This window comes from Urocampus carinirostris, chromosome 18 (genome assembly GCF_059441175.1).
Source record: "Urocampus carinirostris isolate Australia breed hairy pipefish chromosome 18, RoL_Ucar_1.0, whole genome shotgun sequence".
In the NCBI taxonomy this organism is placed as follows: domain Eukaryota; kingdom Metazoa; phylum Chordata; class Actinopteri; order Syngnathiformes; family Syngnathidae; genus Urocampus; species Urocampus carinirostris.
This window is the reverse complement of record NC_142366.1, coordinates 6,520,038-6,531,578: the sequence shown is the minus strand read 5'-3', so window position 1 is coordinate 6,531,578 and position 11,541 is coordinate 6,520,038. Positions and strand designations below refer to the sequence as shown.

General features: G+C 39.9%; 1 protein-coding gene across 5 annotated transcripts in view; it reads right to left on the bottom strand.

Annotated features, from left to right (window-relative positions):
* sh3kbp1 (SH3-domain kinase binding protein 1) overlaps positions 1 to 11,541 on the bottom strand; it is a 41,826-nt gene that overhangs the window by 3,163 nt on the left and 27,122 nt on the right. For 2 of the 5 annotated variants that reach the window (XM_088322661.1, XM_088322662.1), the window contains exons 8-17: positions 10,403 to 10,475; positions 10,241 to 10,335; positions 10,077 to 10,172; positions 8,535 to 8,589; positions 8,393 to 8,464; positions 8,021 to 8,135; positions 7,862 to 7,932; positions 7,001 to 7,101; positions 6,714 to 6,818; positions 1,851 to 2,144 (exon numbers count right to left, since the gene is read on the bottom strand). In XM_088322661.1, coding sequence (XP_088178787.1) covers positions 1,851 to 2,144; positions 6,714 to 6,818; positions 7,001 to 7,101; positions 7,862 to 7,932; positions 8,021 to 8,135; positions 8,393 to 8,464; positions 8,535 to 8,589; positions 10,077 to 10,172; positions 10,241 to 10,335; positions 10,403 to 10,475 — 1,077 coding nt within the window. The remainder of the gene's footprint in view (positions 1 to 1,850; positions 2,145 to 6,713; positions 6,819 to 7,000; positions 7,102 to 7,861; positions 7,933 to 8,020; positions 8,136 to 8,392; positions 8,465 to 8,534; positions 8,590 to 10,076; positions 10,173 to 10,240; positions 10,336 to 10,402; positions 10,476 to 11,541) is intronic. The other 3 variants (XM_088322663.1, XM_088322664.1, XM_088322665.1) reach the window with 3 other exon arrangements.

The window sequence follows — 11,541 nt, the reverse complement described above, 5'->3', positions numbered from 1 at the left end:
GCAATGCAATGCAAAATTATTTTTCTCTTTTAAATGAATTGACTCATGTACTATTGCAAAGGTTGTACGGTCTATAAACGTTGTTTGTTCTTTCACAAGATAGAACAAACAAGATATCCATTTCTTTTTATTTCCTGACATATTTTGTCGCATACTATTAACATTTTTGGGGGCTTATTTAGTCGGTTGTAAGATACAGAACTGTACTTGATCACATTTTTTAGTGGAAGTACAATGTTGGCAACAAGATTCACTTGATATAATTGGAAATTATTTGAATGCAACACAAACTTTTTCTTCTTTATTCCGTGTTTTTTTTCTACTTTTTTTTAAATTCTTTTTAAAAAAATCTCATTGTGTTTACTTTTTTCTTTTTGTTCTCTATTTACTTTTTTCCTACATTTTCTTTCTTTTCTTTTTTTCTGTCTTTTTTCTAAATTTTCCTTCTTTTTTTCTCTTCCTTTTTTTTTCTTTTTTTCTCAGCTTTTCACTACTACTTAATTTTGGTATTATTTTCAATTTTGTTCTATTCCCCATTCCTTTAAGTCATTTTGTGCATTATTTTTCATAATATTTGGTCGTGTTGGGATTAGGGAAGCAAAACAACCTGAAGAGATTTTTTCTCATGCGCTGAGAATGTGCGAGCAGTGCGCAATTGCGCACGCTCGCAGCTTAGAGGGAACACTGGTCATGACTATCGATAGCGTGTATCTTGGTATCTGTGCTCACGACAGTGGCCAATACCAGCCATTCTTTAACTTTAAAATTGTAGAGATTAAGTGTTTACGATCAATATGCACCATATTAATCCTGGTTTTGTTACAACAAAATATTCCGAAACTCTAAATTTTGTGTTGTTTGTGTGTTTGTAATTAAGTGTCCAAGATGCCTTTCAGCTATTGGTTGATTTTATAGTGACATGTTTGTTTGGAGTGATCATGAAAATGCTAAAATGCTGTTGGTTGGATCGATCTCACAATGCTTTTCTTTCATTTAGTTCAGAATGAACCTGAAAATGAAGGATCTATACGCATGAGCTATGCATTAGTGATAAGATACTGTATTTTCTGTACTGTATTTATTCACTATGGGCCCCGATGCTAAAGGGAGAAGAAAAAACACCATTACGAGGGAAACAAAGCTCACGTATATTAAAAAAATACTAAGATGCGAGTTGGTGATACAGTCCTGGATTTTTATGTCCCGAAGAAGCAAAAACATGATAAAAAAAGAATTATCTTAACGCTATAGTTACGCATTAGCGTTACAATACTGTATTTTTTTTGTACTGTATTTATTTACTATGGTTCCCAAGGGTTGCAGTAATGCTAAAAGGAGAAGCAAAAACACCATAATCATGAAAACTAAGCTTGCGTTTATCAAGAATTACAAAGGTGCAAAACAGAAATGGAACACTGTAATTTTTGTTCTAGTGATGATAAAGGAAGAAGCAAAAACATGATGACCATTGAAAAGGATCTGAACGCATTAGCTACGCGTTAGCAATACAATACTGTATTTTTTGTACCATGTTTCTTCGCATCGGGTCCCAAGGCTCGCATAGATGCTAAAGCAAAAACACCATACCTATGGAATCATAGCTCGTGTTTATCAAGAAATGAAAAAATTCGAGTCAGCGATACAATATCGTATCTTTTGAACTGTATTTATTAGCTATGGGTCTCAAGACTTAAAGTGATGCTAAAGAAAGAAGCAAAAACATGATTAATTTTATCCCCCGCTATACAGCATTTTTCCCTCATGACCCCCACCTCAGAATTGATTCATGTTTTAACCCGGGGGTCTACTGTATTTTGAAGATCCTTTTTCTCCAGGGGTCAAGTCCTCACCTGTAACCCGAGTCGAATCTTTTTCTCCTCGTCCAAGGTTCCAGCGAGCATCTTCATTTCCTGTCTGTGCTGACTCTTGAGGTGCTCTACGGAGCTCCGGAGTTCCCTCACTTGCTTCCTCAGGTCCTCCAGGGTTGGCGGAGCCCCAGACGGGCCCCCGGGTGAGGTGAGACGGAGCTCGGGCGAGGGGCCGAGTCCCTCCGAGGGGGAAGACGGCGAGTTGGGACGGGGCCCGGACGGTGGGTTCAGGGACGAGGATGTCCTGAGGGATGGCTGGGATTTGTTCTCGGGGCCCTGAGGAAGAACACCACGATTGAAGTAAACAGTAAATCCCGATGGACTTGGACCAAACCACAGATATATAAAGAAGACTAGATAAGACACTTGTCTCTGAGCGGCATGCCAATGGCAAGCCTGAAAGCTGGTCGGGTTAAATAATTAGAATGCTGCAGTGCATGTGGGCGGAGCCCAAAAAAATCAAAAAGAGAAAGCCGACTCATTGTGGTGTCTACGGATGCACACAATGCTGTACCATAAAGTCCCGTGAAGCTGGAATAACCTTTCATAGGTAAAAATGTTTTTGCCTCTTGTTTTTGCATTATTTAATCCTGTTGAGAGCTTCTTAAGCTCCAGTCTTTCTAGGTCAGGGGTCGCCAACCTATGACGTGCCAGAAGTGGCAAGCGTTGGGTTAACCAGAGGCACGCGAGCGCACAGCAAAATAATCATGATTATATTTAAAAAATGCGCATTTTTACCTGAAATTTAGACATTTTCAGTTGCGCGCCGTGTTATTTAGAGGCTTCACGGTGGCGCCCCTCCTCCTCTGCTTTGTGTGTGAGTGTGTGTTTGCGCCGCGCCTCGCAGAGGAGAGCTGTTTTAACCCAGCCAACGAAACACACGCGCGGGATAAATGAGCGAATCATGACGGCTCCTCGAGTGAAAACATCTCATTCTTTCCAGGAAGCGTGGACAGACGAATGAGGCTTTGTGCAGAAAATGACCGTGCATTATGCCTCGAGAGCTTTGTACCTCGCACAGCAAGTGTTAAACGTCATTACGAGACGAAACATGAACATGAATTCAAGGATGAGTCTGACATGGCGGAGACATTAAAACGCGCAGTGTCCAGGTACGGCAAACAAACACAGACAATGAAGACCTTTGTCACTGCTAACAACACCACCACTGAAGCAAGCTGTCACATTGCTCACTGCATAGCAAAGCACAGATAACCATTTACTGATGACGAATATTTTAAAGAAGCGTGTGTGTGTGTGTGTGTGTGTGTGTGTGCGTGTATGCGTGCGCATGCCTTCTGCTTTGCTGCTGTTATTTCAAGTTTTTATATTTTCTGCAACAAGATATCATTGATGAATGGTATGGTAGCTGTCACTTGTTTTTTGATTGTAGTTCATTGTTAATGAAGAATGGTTGATTCTGATTAATTCTTGTGGCAAAAAGTCATGGATGACTCCAGGCATTTCCACTTGTTATTCACATTCATGTTTTTAGTTGATTGATGAACAAGAATGGGCAGCACGGCAGCTCAGTGGTTAGCGCGTGTGCTGCATAGTTCTGAGGTCATAAGATTGAACCTCCTGTGTGGAGTTTGCATTTTCTCCCCGTGCTTGCGTGGGTTTCCACCAGGCACTCCGGTTTCCTCCCACATTCCAAAAACATACATGTTAGGTTAATTGGCCGGTCCAAATTGTCCCTAGGTGTGAATGAGCGAGCGAATTGTCTGTCCCTGTGTGCCCTGCGACTGGCTGGTAACCAGTTCAGGGTGTCCCCTGCCCACTGCCCAAGGATGGCTGGGATGGGATCCAGCACCCCCGCAACCCTACTGAGGATAAGCAGTGCAGATAATGGATGGATGGATGGATGAACAAGAATAGTGGAAGATAAATTGGTCAGTTATACCAGTGTTTTCCAACCAGTGTGTCGGGGTACACCAGTGTGCCGTGAGACCATGTCTGGTCTGCCGCTGGAATTCTCCCAATTTTATCTTTCCAAAAAATCAGGCCATTATTTAGTATTTTTGCAATCTTAAGACGAGGAACTGTAATAGTCTTCCATATCAGTAGGTGGCAGTAGATTTTTTAAATACTTTTTGGGTACTAATTATCTGCTCTTGAGGTAGCACAGTACATTTAATAACTTAATTTGTTTAACAAAGCGGTTTAAGATTGCACTGTAAAAAATAAAAACATAAAGCACAGAATTCTTTTTTTATTGTAAGTATTATTTTCTTCTTTTTGTATACTAATTATCTGCTTATGAGGTAGTACAGTGAAATAATTGACATAACTTCATTTTCAAACATTTTCGACGAACGGTGTGCCTTTTTAGAAATAAAAGTGTTCCTCGGTTCAAAAAGGGTTGAAAAACACTAAGTCATACGATTAAAATGTATATCCATGTTGTGTATTTTGACTGGTGTAAAATTACAGCTCTGTTGGATATTAAAAAAATGTTGTGCAAGTCATTAATCTTGGTGTGGCACACTGATTTACAAGGAAATTTAAAAGAAGCTCTCCACACCAAAAAGGTTTCTGACCCCTGCTCTAGGGGGCTTACATCGTTTCACTGTTTTTCAAAATAAGGCTGCATTACATCGCCAGACTCACTTATCATTGAGAAAATATTGTAAAACAGACCACTTTCAGGTTTTCAAGAACGGTCTTAAAGTTTTAATCCCTTCATACCGTATAAGGTCACTTCAGTCGACATCAAAACGAAATTAATAACTTTCTTCAACTTGGTGGTTTTTTTTTGTTTTTAAATATTTTCATACAGAAACGATTATTTTATTATTTTTAGCCTAGACTGTCGAGTAACTGCATATGTACACTACATATGTTATTATTATATAATATTTGATACATATGGGCAGTGGTTAGCGCGTGTACGGCACAGTTCTGAGGTTGTGGGAACCTCCTGCGTGGGTTCAAATCCAGCTCCCGGCCTTACTGTGCGGAGTTTGTATGTTCTCCCCGTGCTTGAGTGGGTTCCCTCGGGGCACTCCGGTTTCCTCCCACATTCTAAAGACATGCATTTCAGGTGAATTGGCCGGTCCAAATTGTCCCTAGGTGTGAATGAGCGAGTGAGTTGTCTGTCCCAGTGTGCCCTGCGATTGGCTGGCAACCAGTTCAGGGTGTCCCCTGCCCACTGCCCGATGATTGCTGGGATGGGCTCCAGCACCCCCACGACCCTACTGAGGATAAGCGGTGCAGCTGATGAGAGATTTTATATTATATGTATATATATATATATATATATATATATATATATATACACACACATAATATTATATAATATTACATTATCATTGTTAATTTTTCCTTGATGTTTTCATTTTTCTTTTTTTTCTAGTTTTTAATTCTATTCTCTTTTCTTATTTTTTATATTCTTCCTGATTGTTTTTATTTCCTATCTCTCTCTCTATTTATTTTTTTTCCTCTTGTGCTTATTTATTTTCTAGCATTTTACTTTTTTCTCCTTTTTTTCCATTTTGAATTTATTTTCTTCTTAAGTTTATTTTTATTTGTTGTTCTACTGCATATTAATTGTTATTACAACATGCATTGCAGCCTGGTCATCCTGGAAGGGGATTACCTCATGTGCCGTCACTTCTCAAGGTTTCTTCATTTTCCTTATGATGAGGTTTTTGAGTTTTTCCTTGCCCTCGTGTAGGTTTTAGATCAGGGGGTGGTGTATTAATAGTCTGGATAGTCTGGGGTTTACAATTATCCGTGGTCTGTGCAGCCCTTTGACTCCTTGTGTTAAAGGGCTATACAAATAAACATGACCTGACTTGACTTTTTTATGCTTTATTTTCCCCTTTTTAAGCCATTTTGTGCATATTGTTGCGTAATAATAACGAATTTAAAGCAGGCGGTCCGTAACATCCCCATACGGATTTTGCCTGTTTTCCCATTGCCTGCGTGGGTTTCCTCTGGGCACTCCAGTTCCCTCCCACATCCTAAAAACATGTGTGTTAGGTTGATTGGCCGGTCCAAATTGTCACTAGGTGTGAATGGGTGGGTAAATGGTCGTCTGTCTCTGTGTGCCCTGCAATTGGCTGGCAACCAGTTCAAGGTGTACCCTGCCCACTGCCCGAGGACAGCTGAGATGGGCTCCATTACCCCTGCGACCCTATTGAGGATAGGTGGCGCATAAAATGGATGGAAGGATGGATTTAAGCAAGAAAAACAATCTATTATTACCCACTTCCTTTATTTTTTATTTATTTCTCTCCCATTCACCAAAGGCTGGCCACCCAAAAATAAGGAAAAACTCACTTCGACATCTGGAGTGTAAATATTGCACACTGTCCCTTTAAACCCTTAAAATGCTATTACAAAATCATTTTAAAATGAAAAAAATGTCTTTAGTCATTCTAAAATTTTGTTTTCTATTCTCTAAATGTTATAAGTGTAACTTTTATTTATGTAGTATGTTCTTTTAATATAAAATATAGGGCTTTTTTTGGCGGCTCAAGCCTTTTTTGTTTTTTTACTCTGTTATGGCTTTTTTGACATTTTTGGTTGCTGACCCTTACAATAGTCAATTAATAGTCAACTATTCAAATAGTTTTTAGTTGCAGCCCTACATTCAATCCTCCAAAATATTAAATAATAATAATATTTTTAAAAAAGTGCAAATATATATTAACCAAAAACAACAATTTCTTCAGGGAGAACTAATGTACACTGAAAAAAAATCATTTTTTTTCTGGTGTACTATACAAAATTAATTTAGGATTATATGAGGGGCGGAAAAAAACCTTTTCAGGGGCCACATCCGGCTCGGGGGCCTTGACTTTGACATATGTGATGTTGACAGAGTGGATGAGCACTCACAGAAAGGATGGGTACTGCTTTTCTTGTGGAAACCTGCACTGGATTCAGGTCTTCCTTGGCCGGAACTGGTCCCTGGTGGTCCGGGTCACTGCTGCTCAGTGAAGACTGTCAAGTCAGAGATACCTTGATTGTAATACTTCTTTCAGCCCAAGGAAGAAGCTTTAATATTTCAAAGTAACGTAAAACTCCTTCAGGCCAGTACAGGGCGCTTTTTTTTTTCATTCAAATTAACAAAATACTTCTTCCGGCCAGCAGAGGACGCTTTATACATGGAAATCTGTTCTTACCGAGGTGATAATCTGCGAGCGAGGCCGGCGGTCTGTGATTCTGGGCCGGGACGCTGTCGGGTGGCTCAGCTTCTCCGAGGACGGGACCACAGAGTCCAGATCTAAATACAAGTCATATACAAAGTACAGCTTGGTACTCAGTACTTTTTCATACTTTCCACATTTTTTCGGTACTTTCTTTATAATATTTAGTACTTTCTCATACTTTTCAGTATAATTGTCCCCTTATTACATTTAGATAGAAAAAGGTAGTGGCTTCCAGTCCGGAATTGACGGTATTTTTCATTACTTAGTCATACTGTTCGATACACTTTTAACTTTTTTACATTTCAGGGTTTTTTTTTAGAACATTTCAGTACTATTTAATACTTTGCAGTACATTTTTCACTTTTTAACATTTCATCCTTTTAGTACTATTCAGCACTCTTTAATACTTTGCAGGACATTTTCTTTTATATTTCACTGTTTTAGTACTTTTTATTACGTTTTACATTTGGTACTTTTTCATGCTTTTCAGTACACTTTTCACAATTTTACATTTCAGGTTTTTACTACTTCCAGTACTTTTTTATACTTTTTACTACTTTAAGTACTTTCTTTGTAATATTTTGTAATAATTTCATACTTGGCAGTACATTTTATAGTACTTCTTCTTGTACTTTTTGATAACTTTCAGTACATTTTTCACTTATCTACATTTCAGTTTTCAATACATTTTTCCTCTTTTTACCTTTAAACTTTTTTTTAACTTTTCAGTACTTAAAAAAAAAATAACAATTCAGATTTTTAGAACTTCTCAGTTTTTGATACTTTTCAGTACATTTTCACTCCTTTCCATTCAGTTTCTTTGTACTTTTTTACCGGTGTTTTGGGGCCTGTCGGAGGCAGTTTCAGGTGTTGAAGCCCCGCCTTCTGACTTGGGGCTTTCACACCTGGGCGACCAAACCACACACACATACAAATTTTAGGGCAAGGGTCAGAAGTGAGGGTACACAGGATGTTCTTGGGGTGCGCACTAACGCCAAAGTCGGGGGTCTCTCTGGACGCCTGGGGGGTTGTTGGGAAGAGGAAGTCTTTGGAGGGAAAATTTTCTTGGGAAGGACAGTCGGCAGGGAGGGCTTGGGGATCTCCTCACCTACACACAAACACACAACACACGGTTCTATTTGTGTGGGGGCCCAATAAAGAAAAGCCAAATTTGAGAAGTGAAGACGGGGAGGAATAGTGAAAACAGAAGCGCAGGAGAAATAAGTGATGAGCGCTTTAAGAAACTGAATTGAACAGAAGAATTGGATTACGTAGAAGCACTGGACGAGAAGGTTAAGACGGCGGGAAAAAAGCTGTTATTAAAGTGGGTGGGGCCAATCTGGTTGACGGAGCCAACACAAGTACCTCGATCCTGATCTCTGTGAGGCAGGTGCTCGGGCCGCTCCGGAGGGACTTTCTTGCCGTCTGACTTTTTCTCTAACGGTCAAAGTTTTTGTCTCGTTGTCATATCTTTTAAGTGAGCTAGGAAAAAGGGGCTTTTTCTTACCTGCTGTCGTGTGTTTGGCTGACGGCACGCTAGGGGGCGGCGGCTTCTTTGGTCTCTGAAAAGAAGATGTGAGACAAATGTATTGGGACGCTAATTCCTTATCAATTAAACTATATTTAATTCGAAGACAGTTAAAGTTATGGTTAAAGGAATTAGGGGTTAGGAGTTTGGGGTTGAGTATAGGCTGTTTCATTAAGGGGGTTACGGTTAGGGGCTTAGGGATAGGGGTTAAGGGCCTACAGTTTGTGGGTTAGGGGTTAGATTTTGAAGGCAAGGGTTAGGTTTAGGGGTGAGGGTCAGCAACCGGTGGCTGTAGAGCCACAAGTGGCTGTTTATGGTAACGTTTCAGGTGTTTGGGTTAGCGGTTAGGAGGTAAGGCTTAGGTTGTGATGGTTAAGAGGTTACGGTCATGGGGTTCAGGTTAGAGTTTAGAGTAAGGAGGTAAGGGTAAGACTTAGAGCGGGTTCAACAACCTGTGGCTATAGAGCTACATGAGGCTCTTTAGGGTTAGATTTAGGGCGTTTGGGGTTAGGAAGTAAGGGTTAGGTAGAAAAATGGGTATCAACATCACAATCGCTAAAACTTCGGAGTTTAGGATGTCCAGAACAGATTTACAGGTATACTCTGCAGGCGATCAAGACAAACAACTATCTGACAGCTTTTGCTGTGGGCACAGAGCTTTATAACTTAAGTCCCTGGTTAAAGTCAAGTGCAAGTGATGAGAAACAGATGTGGGGTCCTCTTTTTCATGTGCCAGATGGCCCCCTGTAGAGGACGGTGGCGTGCTAAATTCTAAAGATTCTAATTATTATAAAAAATTAAAATATTAAATATTAAAAGACTAAATTTGATGCATGAATAACCATTTTCTTTTAATTTATTAGTACCTAGGTTTATAGAAGGCTTTTACATTTTTTGTGGTGCTGGGCATATTGTCACATTTTCGGAGGTAGAGCCAAATGCAACAAAGCTGTAAAGGGGGGAACGGCTGAAACAGGGGAAAAAGCAGCCAAGTGACGTTCTCGTCGAAAGGACAGAATGCAGAAACGGCCGAGGGACCTTCTCCTCGCCGCAGGAACAGGGATGTGGGAGCTTCCTGCAGGGTCCTTTAATGGCCAAGTCATTCTTTCAATGTCATCTTGATTGCAATTTCCATGCTACTTTCACCCTGCCTTCTGTTACCATGTCAGGTTTGGTTTTTGCTTATGGTTTGGACACTTTTTGTGTTGTTTTAAGACCTGGTTTTTGTAGTTCCTTGTTTTCGTTATAAATACCATTCTTTGTTGAGCACGTCTGCCTCTGATTCCTGCTTCCCTTTACTTGGGTCAACCCTCAAAATGTCACAATATTTGTATGTTTTTTTCTTTTATGGCCCTTCAAAATTTTGGATAACTAAACCCCTGGTTTAGGTGGTAAGGGGTTAAAGGTTTCCAGTTAAGGGGATTTGATTTGGGTGAGGAGGTGAGGGTTAGGTTCAGGTGTTATGGTTAGAATGTTAGGGGTTAGCATACCCAAACCCTTTCACCCTCTAGTGGTACAGACCTCTTTCTCAGCTTCTAGCAGCTTGACAAAGTTATCTGGGAAGACGCCCTGCCTTCCGCCCACCTCGCCCATCCACCAGCCCGTGTCGGCGCACTCCTGCACCAAAATATAGACAGGTAAGCTCCAGTCGACCGTGTATTTCTCACACCGGCGTAACTAATTACTTTGGTGATAATGGCGATTATTTCTCCCTCTTTAATGGTCAGCTCGTCTTCGTTCTGTGCTTCATACGGGAAAAGGACTTTGCAAAGTTCTTGTCCTGGAAGGACATTCAAGAGGACGAGTAAGTACAAGCGATGGCTGGAAATTGAATAACTTGGCTTGACCTTTTACTCTGTTTTCAAGGTCGCCCTTCATGTTCTCTTGACCCGCCGAGCCTGGTGTCTTCCACTCGGCAACCTGGAATACACAAACAGCATTTTTGACATTTTACCCCTGTTTGTAAGAGGAATATCCCGGTATAAAGTGCATTATCCAGGCTGTTGATAGTTTTTATTTTAGATGTGAACACTTTATATTAGAAAGGAATACTTTACATTTTTCTATGTATTGTTTTTTTTATACTGTATACTTCCCCAGCTGGAGTACAACCCTAATGTCATTGTAGAAACACAATGATAATAAAGGTGATTCTTATTTTGATTCATTGTCGCCTATAATGAACTTCACTGTTTAGGCGGCAATCTATTATCCCCAATTGACTATTGCTGAGAGCGGAGGCCAAGAGAGCAATTTATTCATTTGTGCTTTCCCCATCGTTATTATCATTTTCATTTTCTTTTAAAACAACCCAAACCTTCGATATATGGCCACATCTACCATAAATATGTTTTAAGACAATGTAATAACACTTTAAAATGAAAAACAAAACAGATAAACTGACTTGGATTTTTCAGGATTATAACAAAGTAGAGACTGGAACTGAACATGAACCCATGGTAAGACAACATAAACTGGAAATGTGAACTGTTATAAATACAGTACATGCGAAAATACGTTTTTTTTAGTCTTGCTCTTTTAGTTGTCCATATATATTGTCAACAATTTTTCACCATGACCAGGAGTTTTATGGGCCAGAGTGGCAGATGATGAAGCAATTAGTGGAGGCAGAGACCCACATCATAAACGACCCATCAGAACCCCTAGTCATTGCCCCTTTGACAAGCAAAACTAATAAAGTAATGCTCAAAGGATTCAAATGTTTTTTTTTTTAATTAATTACAGATGACAAAAAATGCTTTACAAAATGCATTACTTATTATGCCCCGTCTGTGTCATTTCTTGCCAGTGATTGGTCCCTTGACACACGTGGATGCCTGTGCGATACGATTGTGGGAAGTCGCCTTCACCTTGTGGGTGTATATGAAAACTATTGTGAGTGTTTTTTTTTTTTTAATTTTGCCACAAAGCCCGTCTTCTCTTCCAGGAACCGTTTGAACTTTCTCTTTGAGCCAACGGTCACAAA